The sequence below is a fragment of the Stegostoma tigrinum genome, chromosome 22, assembly GCF_030684315.1.
Source record: "Stegostoma tigrinum isolate sSteTig4 chromosome 22, sSteTig4.hap1, whole genome shotgun sequence".
NCBI lineage: Eukaryota > Metazoa > Chordata > Chondrichthyes > Orectolobiformes > Stegostomatidae > Stegostoma > Stegostoma tigrinum.
In genome coordinates this window covers 36,309,336-36,329,483 of record NC_081375.1, presented here as the reverse complement: position 1 = coordinate 36,329,483, position 20,148 = coordinate 36,309,336, and the positions used below count along the sequence as shown (strand labels likewise).

Genomic DNA, 20,148 nt, shown 5'->3' with positions numbered 1-20,148 from the left:
CTAACTCTTTGAAACCATTGAATATTTTGGCCTCACCTACATTTTGTGGCAGAGAATTCCCCAGGCTCACCACTTTTTGGTGAAGAAATTCTTCCTCCACTAAGTCCTAAATGGCCTACTTCGCATCGTTAGATTGTGATCCCTGGTTCTGGGTTCCCTGGCCATCTGGAACATTCTTACCACATTTAGCCTGACTAATCCTGTTAGAATTTTATACATTTCTGTGAGATACACTATCATTCTTCTAAACTGTAGTGTATTTAGTTATAAATGATCCAGTGTCTGTTTACATGTCAGTCCTGCCATCTTAGGAATCAGTCTGGTCAGCCTTTATTGTACTCCTTCCAAAGCCAGGATATCCTTCCTTCGTTAAGGAGTCTGGATCCGCATACAGTATCCCAGATGTGGTCTCACCAAGGCCCTGTGCCATTGCATCAGGATGCCCACGCTCCTGCACTCGAATCCTCTCACTATGAAGACCAACATATCATTTACCTTCTTCACCTCCTGTTGCACCTGAAGGCTTGAAGGCTGTGTTAAAGTCTTTTATTTATGTGGCTGGGCCAGGCAGACAGAGATGACTAGAAGATTGAAAATTCCAACAGAGTTCCAGTTCTCTGAAAACCCTGCCCAAGAGAACTTCTTCATTCTAGGAATCAGAAAAGTGAACCATCTCTAAATTGCTTCAAATGTGATGAGGTTTGTTCTTAAGCTGCTTCCCATTCCATTCTGCTTGAGGGTTTCTTGGATCATGGCAAAATATGACCTGTCGACTTCTTTTGACCTCCTGGATTACAAGGCTGTAATGCAGCATCTGAGAACCTGAGAGCTGCCTCTCAGGATTGTTAGTTCCCTTCCTTGCCATAGAAATTTTGCAAAAATTTTCATCATCTGCTGCAGCCTGAAGGCACCTGCTCTTGAAGAGGGGAAGGTTGCTTTAAGAAGTAATAACCAGCTGTATGTTATATTAGCCACAGGACACCTACATAACCACATAAGAACCTGGCAGCCAGCTGAGCATGGAACCATTTAGCAGTGTAGACCCTGCAAATACCTCAGTTTGTTGTGAATCAGGACTGCCTGCAGTGCCCCTGTTTAGCATTGCTGCAACATCGCTTCCCATATTTGTTTGTGTGTTCTGGATTATCATATTTCTAAATGTTTGTTGAAGTCAATTGTTGTAGCTTCACACTGCATTTTATCTCAAATGTTACAAGACTGCTTTACACACAACTAGAATTTGAATACTTTAAGGCTGTGTATTGATCTTGGTCTTGTTTTTGTTCCAGATATTTATTTCAAAGTCCTCACTTTTTCCTCTGTTAATTCAGATCATCCAGATTAACTGTTTCAGCCTGCATTTAATTTCTTCAATGTCACCTTCCTGAAGTTCGTAACAGCAAGCATATGAATCATTCCAAATTTAATGTAGCCTGTAGGCGCTCTGAGATAGGTCGGTGTAGAGGGAGATTTTACCCTCTAACTAACCAGCACTGTATTTAGAGATAGCCAGAACTGCAGATGCTGTATTCAGAGAACACAGTCCAGGTAGCATCAGAGGAGCAGGAGAGTTGACATTTCGGGTCAGGACCCTTCTTCAGAGAAGAGGGAGGGTGAAGGGAGTTGAAAAATAAATAGAGAGAGGAGAAATGGGGCTGGGGAAGGTTTGTGGGATGGTGATAGGTGAGTGCAGGTTGGGAGTGCTGGGGATTGGTCAGTGGGATGGGTGGGGTGAATGGGTAGGACATAAAATGGACAGATTGTGTCAGGTCAAGGAGGTGAGGTGAGAGGGAGGGTTGGACATGGGAGGAGGCCATGGGTGGGGAGATTTTAAAACTTTACATTTTACATGAATCCCATGTTTAGGCTATTGGGCTGTAGGCTCCCGAGGCAGAATCTGAGGCGTTGCTGCTCCGGTTTGCGGGTGGTGTCATCGTGACACGGAAGGAGGCCCAGGATGGCCATGTCACCCAAGGAGTGGGAGGGGGAGTTAAAATAGTTGGCAACTGGAAGGTATTGTCATTTGTTGTGTACAGACCGCAGGTGTTCTACAAAGCAGTCTCCGAGCCTTTGGTTGGTCTCACCGATGTAGAGGAGCCCACATCAGGAACAGCAGATACAGTAGACCAAGTTGACAGACGTACAGGTGAAGTCCCTGTCTGATGTGAAAGGTTTGTTTTGGGCCTTGAATGGAGATGAGGGGGAGGTATAGGGGTAAGTGTAGCATTTCCTGTGGTTGCAGGGAAAGTCGACATGTATGTTGGGGTTAGTGGGGAGTGTGGAGTGGACGAGAGAATCACAGATTGAGCCGATGCCATGAAAGGCAGATACGGGTGGGGAGTGAAATATCTCTTTGGTTCTGGGAGGCAGATTGGCACAATCCCCTTACTAGGTTGTAGATACTTGAAATGACGGAGAATGATACACTGAATACAGAGGTTGATGGGGTGATATGTGAGGACCAGGGAACTCTGTCTTTATTTTTATTTGGTGGAGGGAGTTTCAGGGCAGAAGGGCGGGAAATGCAAGAGATGAGGTGAGGGCATTTTTGATCACTGGAAGGGGGAGGTTACGGTCCTTGAAATAGGACATTTGGGATTTTTGGGAGTGGAATGCCCCATCTAGGGATTGCATTCTTGTAGAAGGATGGATGAGAGGAGATGTAGTCTAGGTAGCTGTGGGAGTCGGTGGGCTTGAAATAGGCATCAGTTTCGAGGTGATTACCTCTGCATCCAGCGTATCATTCTCCATCATTTCTGCTACCTACAATCCGGACCTACAATAAAGAGATATTTCTCTCCCCACTCATATCTGCCTTTTGTAGGGTCTGCTCAATCCACGACTCCCTCATCTGCTCCACACTCCCCACTAACTCCACCATCCCTGACACCTTTCCCTGCAACAGCAGGAAGTGCTACATCTCCTCCTACACCTCTCCCCTCACCTCCATTCAAGGCCCAAAGCAAACCTTTCATATCTGACAGGAGTTCACCTGTACATCCATCAACTTGGTCAACTGTATCTGCTGCTCCTGATGTAGCCTCCTCTACATCAGTGAGACTAAACACAGACTGGGAGACCATTTTGTAGACTATCTGACGCTCGGTACACAACAAACAGCAACATCTTCCAATTACCAACCATTTTAACTTCCCCTCCCGTTCCCTGGGTGACATGTCCATCCTGGGCTTCCTCCAGGGTCATAATGACACCATCTGCAAACTGGAGGAGCAACACCTCATATTCTGCCTTGGGAGTCTATAGACTGATATGGAACATGGAATTCACCAGTTGTGAAATCTCCCCACTCATGGCCTCATCTCATGCCCACCCCTCCCTCTCGTCCTGCCTCCTTGACCTGACACAACCTGTCCATCTTCTTTCCCACCAATCCGCTCTTCCCACCTCACTGACCAATCCCCACCACTGCCTACTTGCACTCACCTATCACATCCCACCTATCTTCCCCAGCCCCACTCCCCCCTCTCTATTTATTCCCCAACTCCCATCCCAGTCCCCACTTCTGAAGAAGGGTTCCGACCCGGAGCGCCAAATTTCCTGTCCCTTTGATGCTGCTTTGCCTGCAGCATTCCTTCAGCTTCACACTGTGTTGTCAGTGCTGTATCTATTCTTGGAATGTTTGGTGGGACAGTCCTCACCCCTACTGTAGAAGCCTTAAGTATGTTTGATGGAACTGTGTAAAGGGAGCAATATTCTGTACCTAATTGATGCGTACCTGCCGTGGAAATATTTGATAGACCAGTGTAGATGGAGATTTTCTCTGTGTCTAACCTGGGAGTATTTGATGCACAGTATAGAGGGAACTGTACTCTGTACTAGCATAGGAGTCTTTGATGGGGAAGTTTGTAGAAGGACATTTATTCTATAAATAAGTTGTGCTGTACCTGCCCTGGTACAGCATCAAAATTTGCTCATTATCTAAACCTGTACTGTACTTAGGTAACAAAGTGTGAAGCTGGATGAACACAGCGGGCCAAGCAACATCTCAGGATGTTTCGGGCCTAGACCCTTCATCAGAGAGGGGGATGGGGAGAGGGTCCTGGAATAAATAGAGAGAGAGGGGGAGGCGGACCGAAGATGGACAGAGAAGAAGATAGGTGGGGAGGTAGGGAGGGGATAGGTCAGCCCAGGGAAGATGGACAGGTCAAGGAGGTGGGACAAGGTTAGTAGGTAGGAAATGGAGGTGCGGCTTGAGGTGGGAGGAGGGGTGGATGAGAGGAAGAACTCGTTAGGGAGGCAGAGACAGGCTGCGCTGGTTTTGGGATGCAGTGGGGGGAGGGGACAAGCGGGGCTGGTTGTGTGATGCAGTGGGGGGAGGGGACGAATTGGACTGGTTTTGGGATGCAGTGGGGGAAGGGGAGATTTTGAAGCTTGTGAAGCCCACATTGATACCATTGGGCTGCAGGGTTCCCAAGTGGAATATGAGTTGCTGTTCCTGCAACCTTGGGGTGGCATCTTTGTGGCACTGCAGGAGGCCCATGATGGACATGTCGTCTAAGGAATGGGAGGGGGAGTTAAAATCGTTCACGACTGGGAGATGCAGTTGTTTATTGCGAACCGAGTGGAGGTGTTCTGCAAAGCAGTCCCCAAGCCTCCGCTTGGTTTCCCCAATGTAGAGGAAGCCACACCGGGCACAATGGATACTGTACATCACATTGGCAGATATGCAGGTGAACATCTGCCTGATATGGAAAGCCATCTTGGGGCCTGGGATGGGGGTGAGGGAGGAGGTGTGGGGGCAAGTGTAGCACTTCCTGCGGTTGCAGGGGAAGGTGCCGGGTGTGGTGGTGTTGGAGGGGAGTGTGGAGCGAACAAGGGAGTCACGGAGAGAGTGGTCTCTCCGGAAGGCAGACGAGGGTGGGGATGGTCGAGAACGCCCTTGACCGCATCTCCCACCTTTCCTGCAACACATCCCTCACACCCCGCCCCCGCCACAACCACCCCAAGAAGACCCCCATCATTCTCACACACCACCCAACCAACCTCCGCATACAACGCATCATCCTCCGACACTTCCACCATCTACAATCCGACCCCACCACCCAAGACATTTTTCCATCCCCACCCTTGTCTGCCTTCTGGAGAGACCACTCTCGTGACTCCCTTGTTCGCTCCACACTCCCCTCCAACCCCACCACACTCGGCACCTCCCCCTGCAACCGCAGGAAGTGCTACACTTGCCTCCACCCTCACCCCCATCCCAGGCCCCAAGATGACTTCCCATATTAAGCAGATGTTCACCTGCACATCCACCAATGTGGTGTATTGTATCCATTGTACGCGATGTGGCTTCCTCTGCATTGGGGAAACCAAGCGGAGGCTTGGGGAGCACTTTGTAGAACACTTCCGCTCGGTTCGCAATAAACAACTGCACCTCCCAGTTGCGAACCATTTCAACTCCCCCTCCCATTCCTTTGACGACATGTCCATCATGGGCCTCCTGCATTGCCACAATAATGCCATCCTAAGGTTGCTGGAACAGCAACTCATATTCCACTTGGGAACCTTGCAGCCCAATGGTATCAATGTGGACTTCACAAGCTTCAAAATCTTCCCTTCACCCACCGCATCCCAAAACCAGCCCAGTTCGTCCCCTCCCCCCACTGCATCACACAACCAGCCCAGCTCTTCCCCTCCCCCCACTGCATCCCATAAACCAGCCCAGCCTGTCTCCACCTCCCTAACCTGTTCTTCCTCTCACCCATCTCTTCCTCCCACCTCAAGCCGCACCTCCATTTTCTACCTACCAACCTCATCCCACCTTCTTGACCTGTCCATCTTCCCTGGACTGACCTATCCCCTCCGTACCTATACTGTCCTCTCCACCTATCTTCTTTTCTCTCCATCTTCAGTCCGCCTCCCCCTCTCTCCCTATTTATTCCAGCACCTGCTCCCCATCCTCCTCTCTGATGAAGGGTCTCGGCCCGAAACGTCACTTTTGTGCTCCTGAGATGCTGCTTGGCCTGCTGTGTTCACCCAGCTCCACACTTTGTTATCTTGGATTCTCCAGCATCTGCAGTTCCCATTATCTCTGTACTTAGGTAATTAACAATACAGATGCTAACAATACTAATGCTTTTAACCTATTGGTTTGTCATTTTCTTGTAGTCTTCAAAATGAGTGAAGACAAAGAATCACTGCCAGGGTCAGTAGCAACATTTGAATATCAAACGATCTCCTTGACTGAAAAAAAAACTCCTTATTTTAAAGAGGTAAGGGAGCTTTAATCTGTATGATGCTGTCTAGTCTTAGAATGAATCAAATCATTGACAATGAATGGTCTCAGAACTCATAATTGACAGGCATTTGTTGTTTTCACTGTCAATGTTTCCTGAAGTCCTATGTTCAATACTTTATCTCCTCTGACTACTGATATCCAGCAAGGTCAGGGTCAGTCCCTAAGATTTGTAGCAACAACAACAACTTGAATTCATTTTTAATTTAATAACATATCCTAAGGGGCTTGAAGGAGAATTAGACAAAGAATGGCACTGAGTTAGGTAAGAAGATATTAGGCAGATGATCAAAAGCTTGGTTAAAGCAATATGCCTTAAAGGAAACATGAATCTTAAGAGGTGGAGGTGTGTACTGAGGCTGTTGGGCACTTGACTGCTGCAAGTGTGGCCATCAATGGTGGAACAGTTATAACCAGGGATGCTCAAGAGGTGGGAATTAGGTACATGCAGAAATCCTGGATGGGGGACATTAGAGGCAGACAGGGGTGAGAATTTAGCTTTGGATTTAGAAACAAATATCAGAACCTTAACATGGAGCTGTTGCTTAACTGTGAACCCATCCAGGTCAGTGAGCACAGTGCTGATAGATGATTGACCCTCAGTGCAATTGTGACATGGGCAGAGATATTTGAGTTAGTTAATGAGTAGGAAATGTTTGGCTTAAGAATGGTAATTAAGTAGATCGGTTTCATCCTGCAGTGCATTGGCTGCATATTTGAAAGCTGTACATTGTCAGTCTACCTATGTGTGCAATTGAACACTTTTGCGTTGGCTGTAGGATTCACTGTAATAGCCAATGGGACTGAATGTGCAATCTCTTCTTCTTTTTGTCATTCAGTGGAGCCTATCTCTTCCACAATTCTCTGATTTTTTAAATGCAGTTTGATTGATAATTGCAGTTGTCTGAAGCCAATTAATTCAAAAATGTGTTTGAATCAAGTTGGAAATCATTGCAATTGGCCCACACCTTCGTTGGAATTTAATTCCGCTGCTGTATCAGGTTGTATAAGGTAGTTGGCCTGAAAGGTTTAACACAACAGCTCTTCTATATTTCCACCCACTGAAATACAAATGACTGTCTCTGGGGGAGCTAACTAATCTGTTATCTGTCATGATTGTAATGAAGTCTGCCAGTTGGACATCATAGAATATGAGTTCTCTGATTAGCAGTTGTTCTCGACCAAGCAGGGAGCCCTGGCTGTCAGATATAAACAGGAAAGTCAGTGGTTCTGAGCGCTAGCTCTGAGGAAGCTGAATCAGTGTCAGGTACTACGCATGTGAAACTAAATAGTGACTTGATGACAGGATATTGGCCTTTGTGGAGGTATTTCATTATCAACCACGTAGATTAGGTTAGCCTGTTATCTCAGAAGATCTCAGTGTAGGGTGGTTATGCAATGTAATGTTACTGTGACTTGTAGAGTTAACATGTAATAAATTATCACTTGCTACTTGAATATATGCTTCTGCAATTTTTTTTCGTTATTGCTTCATGAATGTAGACCTCACTGGCTTGGCCAACATTTATTGTACATGAATGACCGTGTAAAAGGTGGAGGTGAATTGCTTTAACTGTTGCAGTCCTTGGGATTTGGGCACAGCCACAATGATTTTTGAAAGAGTTTCAATTTTTTTGACATAGAGACAATGGAGGAGCGGTGATATCCTTTCAAGTCAGGCAGGTATGTGGCTTGGAAGGGAACTTGCAGGTAGTGGTGTACCATGCATCTGCTGTCCTTGTCCAGTTATGTGGTACAGATTAAGCATTTGGAAGGTGTTGTTGGAGGAGCTTTGGTGAGCTACTGCAGTGCATGTTGTAAATGGTATACATTGCTTCCAGTGTGCATCAGTGTTGAAAGGAGTAAATGTTGAAGATGATGGATGGAATGCCCATCAGACAGACTACTTTGTATTGGATGAAGTCAAATTTTGAGCGTCATTGGAGCTGTACTCACCCAGGTGTGTGGAGGGTATTCCTTCACATCCCTGTATCTTGTCAATGGTAAATAGGAGGGGAGCTACTCACTGCAGCATCCCCAAGCTGTGGCTTTGCCTTGAAGTCACAATATTTAGACACCTGGCCGAGTTCCATTTCTGGTCAGTGATAACTTCCAGGTTGTTGATCAGTGGGGGATTCAGCAACAGTCCTGCCATTGCAGATCAAGGAGTGGTGGTTAGACTTTTTTTCTTGTTGGAGGTGGTAATTGCTTGCACTTGTGTGGTATGAATGTCACTTGCCACTTATCTGTCCAAGCGTAGTTGTCCAGGTCTTGCTGCATGTAGATACCTAATTATCTGAGGAGTCGCAAATGCTGCCGAACATTGTGTAATCACGTGTCCCCACTTCTCACCTTACAATGAAGTGGTCATTGATGAAGCAGATGAAAATGATTGAGCTGCAGACATTACCCTGAGAAGCTCCTGCAATGATGTTCTTGGACTGAGATGATTGACTTCCGGCAACCACAACATCTTCCTTAGAATAGGTATGTCTCCAACCAGTTCTCCCTGGTTTCATTAATTCTAGTTTTACGAGGGCTCTGGTGATCTATTCCGTCAAATGCAGCCTGTTGTCAAGGCCATTCATTCTCACCTATCTCTGGAGTTCAGCTGTTTTATCAATGTTTGAACCATGATTGTAATGAGGTCAGGAACCAAGTGTACCTGGAAGAACACAAATTGAGCATCAGTGAGCAGGTTATTCCTTTGCAAGCATCACTTGATAGCTCTGACAACCCTTTTCATCACTTTTTGTTAATTGAGCCGAGATTTCTAGGTTGGTAATTGGTCAGTTTGGATTTGTCCTGTTTATCCACATTGTTGGATTGATGCCATTGCTCTAACTGCGCTGGAACAGCTTGGCTAGGGGTGAGACTAGCTCAGAATCACAAATGCTCAGTGCTTTTAGTTATCAGAATCGATGACTATTGCAGTTTTCAGTGCAATTTCAGCCATTCCTTGATATCATATGAAGTAAATTGACTTGATTAAAGACTGGCATCCCTGATGCTAGGGACCTTGGGAAGAGTGGCTGAAGATCAATGCAAATGCTTCAACTTTTTCTTTTGTACTGACTTACCTCTGGATGTGGTTATTTCTGAAGCTTCCACTTCTGGTCATTCGTTTAATATCTACTGCCATTCGTGACTGGATAGGGCTGCAGTAAACTAGATCTTAGCCATTTAGTTGTGGAACTGCTTACCCCAAATACTTGCTACTCCTGTTGTTTGGCATGCAAGTAGTCCTGTAACTGATTGCTGAGGATAGAGCTCCATAGATTTTTTTTTCCCCCTCTGTTTCCCCCTTTCACTACTTGCTGGAGTCCCAGTCTAACAGCTATGTCCTATAGGACTTGGTTATGTTGGTCAGTAGTGGTGCTACTGAGTCACAGTTGCTGATGGATAATCCCCCACCCAGACTGCATTTTGTGCCCTTGCCATACTTGGGAATTCCTCCTAAATGATGTTCAACATGGAATATTGATAAATCAGTGGACCGGGGATGCTGTCTGTGATAATCACCAGGATGCTTCTTGCCCAGATTTGACCTGATACTATGAGATTTCATCAGTAAGGAGTCACAAGTGAAGACTCCTAGAAGAAGCCCCTCCTGACTGTGTACCTATTTCAGTCACCTCCAATGGATGGATGATTTTAGAGGGCAATTTTAAGAGGCAACCACAAAGCTAAGAAACTTCCTTGGTTAATCTGTCACCTTGTATACTAATTTACAAGCTTAACAGTATTCATGAGTGGGTTGCTAGCAATGTATTTACTAAGATTCTAACAGAACCAAGGGTCAAGTGCAGGCATCGTTTAAAACACATCACCCTTATTTTAGCTTTCTAAATAAAATGTTTATTTAATTCCCTCTTAAGAAGCTATGAATGGAAAATCGTGAGTATTTTATTCCATTCCTTCTGTGCGAAGGATAGGGCCTGTGAGGTTCCTATTGATATATTTCGAATTTGTATTGATGTCTGAAACAGGTGCTTCCGCCACAGCCAGCTAGGTGGTCAAAAACCAAACCAGAGTCCATCAAACAACAGCCCCATATCATTAACCAAATCGCTGTGACCTGTCAGATCAAGACCACCAGAAAACAAAAGGCTGAGGAACAGAAGAAGCGACGACTCAAGTAAGAGCAAATTCAACTGGTTGATTTATATTAACCAGTTATAAACCAAACTGCCACATAGGACTGGGTCACATCCTACACCTAATATGCATCAAATGTTCCCAGGATAGGTACAGCACAGGGTCTGGTACAAGGAGCTCCATTCTATACACTATTACATTAACACTCCCAGGCTGATCTGGTAGAGTGACAATGCCCCTTGGCCCTAATTTTAGATTGCCTTGTGAAATACCCTGAGTTACCCTCCCCAGATTTTTCTGAGATCCCCATCTGGATGTCATAGAGATTATATCATCCTTTTTGAGCAATTGTTTTTGAAAATTCAATACAAATATGTTTTTGACGAAATGTCTACTTACATACTTTGTCGTTTGTGCCTGAGCAACACCAATTGCAGTGGCAGTGAAAGTATTGTGCATTTAAAAGTTAAAAGCCTGTCCAATCATTGCACTGCCCAAGTTACAGGAAGGAGCAGCCTTGGAGCCTGAGACCTGTAGCAGAGTCTTTCTAACCACTCCACTCCTCCCTCTTTGATCAGCATGCTCACTGAGGATCTCTGCAAACCCCGAGGGTTTGTCTTGATGAATCTCCAAGCCTGAAGGAACTTCAAAACTTTAACAGGTCCTGGAGAATTTTAAGCATTAAAACAATTCAAGTTCCTTTTATTTTCTTGTTGCTTATTCATTATAATCATATCAGTATGGAGGTGGGAGAAAGTACTGTTTGACCATCGAGATTTGTCCCAAAGGGTAACAGCCAGTTAGGTTGAAGTTGACTGATAAGAGGTTCGTGAGGACAGATGACCAATGGCAGGAGAGCAAGGGTGCACTGGTGGGTCACATGAGTCATATGATATGTCCATCACATTGCCTTTTGGAGGTGGAAATCCTCTGGTCTGGGTTTCAGAGAAACGCTCTGAGGGAGGATATAAAAATCCCCTCCATCACGAATGGAGGTTGAAATCTTCAAACCTTTAAAGAGTAGGAATTTTTTCTGTGTTTATGAGATGAATTTTTCTCTGTTGGCTTTGTTTCTTTGTAGGCATGAACGTTATATGCAACTGTTCCATAAAACAACTTATGCCATCCTTCTAAGTGTTTCAAAACCTCAAGATAAACCAAGAACTGTTCACCCGGAGAAAGAACCTTTGAAGTGGCAGAGGTTGATGGTCAGTGCAGATGTTGATGGCATATGTGTATGTGGGGTTGGTGGCAATTCAAGCATTGATTATGCTACCCACTATGCCACACTTTATTTCTGTTTATCAAATTGAAATAAATATAGCTGTTATGTTGCAGGTAGGAGTCGAGGGCTGGAAGTTAAATCCCAGCATTCCATGGGTCGTCACAAATCTCTAGGATAGTGAATACCTGACTATGAACACTATCTAGGAAAAATAAACTTACAGAAGGTTGCACCAAAGAAGGAGAAAATGAAAAGCTTATTAATTATAATAAACCTATCCTCCAACATGTGGAAAATAAACAGACTCTTAATTACTATTACGAATACTTAAGTTATATCCTCTTTAAATCCAAACACACACGTTCATTCACACAAAGGACAGACAAGACAAATGACATGAATAATCCAACTCTACACCTTGTTATCTCATTCTCCAGCATTGGCAGTTCCTACTATGTCTAAATGAAATGAATAGTTTTTTTTCTGAGGAATATCATGGATAGAAAGTGTATTGGCAAAAATACACAAAATCAATGGATCAGATTTCAGTCTAAACGGGTAGAATGAGATGACTTTCTCACAGTTCACTTCTTAATTTTTGGCAATCATGTCTCACTGATGGCGACTACAGCAATTATCAATATTGTAGCTGGTCAGTTGGACCTAGGGCTTGGCCTGAGTTTGTAGTTTTCTTTCTTTTTGCAAAGTCTTTGAGTGTCATTAGCTTTCCCACTCAGTGACAGCGTGAGAAATTTTGCTTGCTGGCCATCATGAAAGTCTGCATCCCAACTGTTTTCTTGCCTCTTAGTTCTGTGATAAACTGCACTCAAAAGCAACCAACAAACTGATTTGGTCATTTTGTTTTTCAGAGACCTAGTGTTAGTGTGTATCAAAGTCCAGCCACCAATAAATGTATATACTCCTGTGTAATCATTAAAAGACCAAACAATTCCCCTTTTCTGGAGTTATGGAAAAAAAAGCCCAAATTGCCATTTTTGGGATCATATTTCTGAACAAAATGTATGTCGTCCTTACATAGCAGATCTATTTGTAGTTTACTATTTCCTCACGTTCCAAGTTGTTGAGTCTTGCTAGCCTGCACAGTATTGGCTGCCCTCACCCTAATTAGATTAGATTCCCTACAGTGTGGTAACAGGCCCTTTGGCCCAACAAGTCCACACTGCCCCTTGGAGCATCCCACCCGGACCCATCCCCCTATAACCCACACGTCCCTGAACACTACAGGCAATTTAGCATGGCCAATCCACCTAGCCTGCACATCTTTGGAATGTGGGAGGAAACTGGACCACCCGGAGAAAACCCATGCAGACACGAGGAGAATATGCAAACTCTGCACAAACAGTTGCCCAAGGTTGGAATCAAACCCGGGTCCCTGGCACTGTGAGGCTGCAGTGCTAACCACTGAGCCACCGTGCCACCCCAGTTGTCATTGTTCATGTGAGAACGCAGACAATGAGCAGGATATTTGTCCACGTTGGCCTGAGGCTCCCTGAGTTCCTGCAGCCACTTAAAACTGTGCCTTCTCATTTATATTACTTCTTCATTTTTCTGAGCAGAATGCATAACTTCATGCTCGTGTTTATAAAATTTCAGCGCCTGTGTGTCTGCCTGTTAGACCAGTTTGTTTCTGTGCTCCCTGAGTTTGTTGATATCCTAATCACACTTTACTATGACATGTTTCCAAGTTTTAGGTAATCTGCAATCTTTGGAATTATGCTCTACACCAAAGCCTGAGTCGTTAATATATCACAAAGTACTCTTTTCAATATGATCAGCAGGCAAACTTCGCTGTATAATTTCTATCTTTCTAAGGGGGCAAAAAACCTTTATCACTCCTCTTGAGATTCATGTCTATGTTGCTATGACCAGAGAGCAATTCCAGCTTCTGAAACTTAACCTTGTAGCTAAAGTCACTCATTCCTGGAGCCATTCTAATAAATCTCTTCTACAACACCAATAGGACTCTCACACCCTTCCTAAAGTGTGGTGCCCAGAACTGAACACAGTGCTCTATATGTAACTTTTAAGTTCTTCATAAGTTCTATATAAGCTCTTTAAGTTTTCTGCCATTATTTTCAATACCTTTTATGTATGAAAATCAAGATCCCATATGCTCTGTTAACTACACATTTAATTTGCCCAACCACCGTCAAAGTGATCGTCACATGAACCTTCAGGACTTAGTCTCTGCACATTCTTGAACAGTACTACTACTCTATATTGTCTCTCCTTATCCCTTGTGCCATAATACATGACCTCACTATCAATTGTTTGCCCACTCCACCAAACTGTTTGTCCTGTTATACTGAATTGAAGTGTCATGATGAATATTGTCCTCAACATGTGTCATTCCTCCAATTTTGATATCATTGACAAGTTTTGAAATGTGACTTGGTATTCCAAAGTCCAAGTCATTTAGATATCAAAAAGTAGTGGTCCTTGTGTGATACTATGGGAGCACCACTGTCTACTAACTTTCAGTGTGAGAAATGCCAGAACATTTTAAGACTATTTGCTTGCTGCTTCCTGTCCTGAGACCAATTGTACAGCTCAAACTGACAATGGTCCTCCAGTTTCCTCAATTTTATTAACTACCTTGTTATAAGATACTTAAAATCCATAAATACAACATCCTTTTCATTGCCTTAATTGTGCTTCTCCATGCCTTTCCAATAGATTAGTCGAGCATCATCGGTATACATGGGCTTTCAGTAGATAGTGGTATAGAACCTGGTGGCAGATTTCTCAATGAATGCGTCAAGGAAAGGAAGCATGTTTGTTCCATTTTGACAATCAATTTGAGCACAGGATTCAGTTTATTAATGTGTGTTAAAGAATTCTTTGCAGCTACAGATTCAAATATCACAACATGTCATCCATGCATCAGAGGTTAGGGGTAGATTAATGGACATTCCATTGAAGAAACGTTTTTCATGAAAACCAACAAAGACATTAGCAAATGCTGGATGTGGAAATGATTATAGGCAGCAGCATCTATTTAGGCATGAATGATATTGTTGAAGCTAAACTCAACTGCATAATGAAGACAGATTCATAAGATTATCAGATTGTTATTATGTACATGGAATTATAGGAATCCTACTGTGCATATACTGATCAGTGAATCTAGACTTTTCATGTTTGATGAAAACAGATTCAGACACCAGTGATGCATATAAATTGTCATAATGTAGTGACAATCATAAATGTCAATAGCTTTTTACATTAGTGAATAGGCTAGTGATGTGAAAGAGCATGTGGAAATGGCATTGCTCTCAATATGCATTTCTTGTATGGTCTTTGCAAAACTGAAGGAATCCTTCATTGTGCTGCATTTGTATCTTCACTGGGCCCAACTCTTGCAAAGATTTTTGTTGGTTATTATGCAAAGCATGTCTGTCTTGGAGTCCACAGTAGTTTTCTACACATTTCATACTTCTAATATGTAGATGATACACTTGCAAAATGTGAAACTGTAGCTGCATCAAATAATTTCTTCACACAGTTTAGTAAACTGCTTTCTGTATTGAGATTTAGTTTACTGTTGAATTGAGGCAATTTAAACTAATTTAAAACTGATTGCAGGAGCTCACTCAATCATTTGACCAATGCATGTTGTGTGTATTCATATGGCAGCCCATGTGTGTATGGACATAGTGAGCTGTGAGGACAAATCCTAGCATGTAGGTTGCTAGCCTTACATAGGTCCAACAAGTCTCTGCAAAGCACTCAAATGTGGACGTGCTGCCTTTCAAACTCCCTTTTTTTTTAGTTGTGTCAGTAATTGACAAATCTGCCGATTGGTTCTCCACTAACATCCATCCAAAGTCTAGATTCACTGATCAGTAAACGCAGTGGGATTCCTATAGTTCCATGTGCATAATATCAGTCTGATAATCTTATGAATAAGGTCCTGGCTATCTGTGTGAAATTCTGTCTATCACTATGTAAAATTGATACTGAGGGTCAATCAAAAATAACCTCCTTCGTAATGGCTACCCTAATTACTTTGCGGTAAACACCAGAGGGGTTTTCTAACAGGGTACCTACGATACAAATAAGTTTTAGTACTGGTGTGATGCTAGGTATGTTGGGCTCCACTTCCCGATGACTGGCCAACTGTATGAAACAACACAGACATTTGATTAGTTGCAGTGGCACCATGTTGATCATGTTGAACCAACCTGTTTGCAAATCTCAGAACTCAAAATCTCAGTGTAACTTTTTCCATTAAGAAAACAGTATAGAGACTGCCAATTCTTGCTGCTTTCCCCATGACAACACCCTGACCGATCAGAGTCCATGACCTTGATCCAAATTTGTTTAGCTAAAATTGATAGTTAACAGATCCTGCTGCATCCCCATGCTAACAGCGGTCCAATCAATCCTCATCTTTTTTTCCAATTTTGGTGTTCCCTCTGCAGGTTTGATTTCTGGCACCTCAATTCAGATCAGTGCAAGATGAGAAACCTTGACTTTGTCACTTTTTGGCAATGATTAGTTTTGTTCTACCAAGCAGATTTATGTTATTGCAAAAAAGACTTTCATTTGAAAAGTATCATTTAGGACTACTAGATATCCCAAAGCACTTTACAGCCAAAGAAGTACTTTTGACGTCTAATTACTGTCACAGTATATGAAACCTAGAAGCCAAATTGTGCACAGCAAACTCCCACAAACAACAATATAGTAACTTTCAGATAATCTATTTTGTGATGTTTATTAAAGGATGATTGTTAACAAGTACACAGGGGAGAACTCTCCCTTTTTTAAAGTGGTCCATGAGATCCTTTATATCCACCTGATGGGGCCTCAGTTTAATCTTTCACTTGCAACACAACACCTCCAACAGTTCAGTATTTTCTTCGTACAGCACTGGAGCTCAAGTCCTAGAATGGGATTTGAACCCAGAACCTTGTGAATCTGAGTAAGACTGTTACCAACTGAGTCAAACAGCTGTAATTTGTAATGCCCAAAACTATTTTTGAAGCATTATACCAGAGTTCTGGATTATGAGGGTAACAAAGTCTAACAATTGCACTATACCTGCAAAACTGATAGTTTATGGGAGGAGATTAAATGTCTTGCTAGAGTCTGTGATGATAATTGAGTGTGCATGGGCTATCAAGGAAATTTCAGTTGGTGGATTAATTGTTATTTTCTTCCTCCATTTGTATGTCTTTACACTCATGCACATCTTACTGACTGTCTGACCTTTTTTTATTTTAGCATCTTATAAAAAGTTTAAATTCTACTGTTCTGCTTGAGAGGAAAGATGCTGTCGAGGCAAGTTTCACATTTTCTGTTTTTTTTTAATAGAAACCGAATAAATTCAATATCTGAAAAAAATTATTGCAGATTAAACTCTTCAGAGAAGTGCAAATTATGTGGATTGATCACTGATATTTTTTACCTCTGATGTTTGGTTCAAGTATTGATAAGTCAAAGTCTGTTCAATCTAATCAATGCAGATACAATATAGAGAATACTTTTGGCCTGAAATATACAACCGTTCAACTGGGCTGTGAGAATGTAAAATCCTGCCACAGATGGCAAAATTTATGTTGTGACTTATTGCTGGGACAGTGAAGAGGGATATTTATAATGTGCACATATCCTGGTACCTTCCCTCTCTCCTGCCCACCTGAAGCTGTCAAACATAGTACATAGAACAGTACAGCAAAAGAACAGGCCCTTCAGCCCACCATGTCTGTGCTGACCATGATGACAATCTAAATTAATCCCATCTGTCTGCACAATGTCTGTAACCCTCTAATCCTACTCATGGGCCCATCTGAAATGTGTCTTAAACATTTGTTATCATATCTACTTCTACAACATGCCCTGGCAGAATGTTCAAGGCACCTACAACCCTCTGTTTTAAAGAAAATTCCCTTGCATGTCTCCCTAATCTTCTCTCGGTCATTTTAAACCTAGGCCATCTCGTATTTGACATTTCCACCTGGAAAAAAAGACTTCGCCTATCTACCCCGTCCAAGACTCTCCCAATATTATGTGCTTGTACCAGGTCACCCCTCAGCCTCTGCTCTAGCAAAAACAATTCAACTTTGTCCAGCCTCTTCTTTGTAGCTAATACATTTCAATCCAGCAATATCCTGGTAAACCTCTTTTGCACCATCTCCAAATGTTCCTCTTGTGCAGCAACCAGAACAGCGGACAATACTCCGATGTGGCCTAACTAAAAGCTTATACAACTGCGACTTGACTTGCCAACTTTTATACTCAGTGCCCCAACTGATGGAAGTAGGCATGCCAAATGCCGCCTTTCCACTTGTCTGGATTAAACTCCATCTGCCATTTCTCCATCTGACTTTCCAGTTGATCTATATCCTAGCTCATCCTTTGACAATTCCATTAATCACAACTCCACCAATTTTCATGTCATCTCCACACTTACTAGTCATACCACCAACATTTTATCCAAATCACATAAATATTACAAATCATCCTTGTGGAACACCAATGGTCACAGATCTCCAGTTAGAATAACATCCCTCCACAACCACCTTATGTCTTGTATGACCAAGCCAGTTTTGTATCCAACTTGGCAACTCACCATGGATCTCGTGTTACTCTGGGATTATTCCACGGCACAACATCGTGGGCCAAAGGGCCTGCACTGTGCGGTACTTTTCTATGTTCAATGTTACTTAATTCCTGGACCAGCCCAGCACAAAAGATATTGTCAAATGCTTTAATTACATCCATGTAGACAACATCCTTTGCCCTGTTCATATTAATCATCTTCATCATTGCTTCAAAAAGCTCAATAAAATTTGAGACAAGACAGTCCCCCTACAAAGCCATACTGACTATCCCTACTAAATTGATTCTTTTCCAAATGCTAGTAAATCCTGATCAAATGCCAAGAATCTTCTCCATTAATTTGCCTACCATTGGTGTAATGCTCACTAGTCTATAAAATTTCCTGGATTATCCCTGTTGCCCTTCTTCAACAAAGGAACAACATTGGCTATTCTCCAGTCTCCTGGGACTTCACCTGGGCCTAAAATGGAACAAGGATCTTTATCAAGGTCACTGCAATCTCCTCCCTTGTCTCCCAAAGTATCCTGGGACATATCTCATCAGGCCCACAAGATTTGTCTACCTCAAGCCAAAGCCCAACACCGCCTCTTAGAATATCAGAATATCCCTCGCTAATGTTACCATCATCACTGTCCTTTTCCTTGGTGAATACCAGCATGAAGTCCTCATTAATCGCCTACCCACTTCCTCTGGCATAAAAAGCCACATGTAATTTCCCTTCTTTGTCCTAGCTACCCTCTTGCTCCAAATATATGTATAAAATGCTTTGCTATTCTCCTTAATCTTACTTTACTAATCTTTTAGCCCTCCAAATTCCTTGTTGAAATTCTTTCCTGTTTCCTTTTATTCCTCAAAGGCCTTGTCTGATTTTTCCTAAACCTTCGCATATGCCACATTCTTTCTTTTTGACTGATCTTACAGTATCTCTTGTCCTCCAGGGTTCCCAAATCTTGCCATCCTCACTTTATCCTGAACTCTGATCAGCTGGCCTTTAAAAGACTCCCACAGCACAATGCCTGTTGTGGTTTGTGTTTGCTTATGTAATCTCACACCAAGACTGGTAGAAGGATGTAGGTTCTATTTACTTGACCTATTACAGGACTTGTCTGCATGCAGATTTGACACAGAAATTCAGCAACTGTTGTTACAGGGAAATATAGCCCTACACTTTCACACTACCAGCTGCAAGGTAGACTGACAATGGCAACTGGTGACGTGTTAGATATCCTGTTTATTGTTCATTTAACCTGGGCTCTATTAAAATTATAATACATAACAACGGCTCCTCCAGTCCCTGTCCCAAATTTATGCAATTCATTGGCATTTCTCCCACCCTTGCTGACCTTTACCCTGCTCTCACTCTCCTTACCATAAATCCTTAGTGTGTAAAGAGTCCATTCAGCCCATCCGCACTGGCCCTCTGAAGAGCATCTCACCCAAAACTGGAGCCCCTTCCTATTCCCATAACCCTGCATTTACCACAGCGAATACACCTAACCTGCGTATCTTTGGACTGTGGGAGGAAACTAGAGCACTCAAAGGAAACCCACACACAGTCGGCCAAGGCTGGAATTGAACCCGAGTTCCTGGTGTTGTGAGGCAGCAGTGCTGACTAACTATTGAGCCACCATGCTAACCATGTATTTGATGGCCTTTGGCCTTCCCTCACTGATCTTTACTTTACCTTCTGTAATCTATTTTGCATCTATTTTAACAAAGTTTATGGTTTTTCTGACAGACTCTGCAGTGTCTTCGATGTAAAAATCAGGAGGTTGTTTCTGCTCTTTATACCACAGTATGTATTCAAATCCGTGGCACATTACACTCTAATTGTTAATTTCTTAGACTGCCATAATATACCAATTACTTTTTTCATAATAAAGTGTATGCTGATCATTCAATTTTAGACACTGGGACTAAGTAACAGAACAGTCAGTTTGGGTAGGGTACTAACTTGGGCTAGGCATATTCTGGGAGATAT

The 20,148-nt window shown here is 43.0% G+C and overlaps 1 protein-coding gene across 3 annotated transcripts in view; it reads left to right on the top strand.

The window, feature by feature from the left end:
* The window catches only part of LOC125463635 (protein HEATR9-like), a 79,571-nt gene that overhangs the window by 12,116 nt on the left and 47,307 nt on the right, over positions 1-20,148 (top strand). For all 3 annotated transcript variants that reach the window (XM_048555166.2, XM_048555164.1, XM_048555167.1), the window contains 5 exons: positions 6,130-6,233; positions 10,246-10,394; positions 11,436-11,562; positions 16,830-16,886; positions 19,906-19,962. In XM_048555166.2, the coding sequence (XP_048411123.1) occupies positions 6,138-6,233; positions 10,246-10,394; positions 11,436-11,562; positions 16,830-16,886; positions 19,906-19,962 (486 nt within the window). In that variant the 5' untranslated portion in view covers positions 6,130-6,137. The remainder of the gene's footprint in view (positions 1-6,129; positions 6,234-10,245; positions 10,395-11,435; positions 11,563-16,829; positions 16,887-19,905; positions 19,963-20,148) is intronic.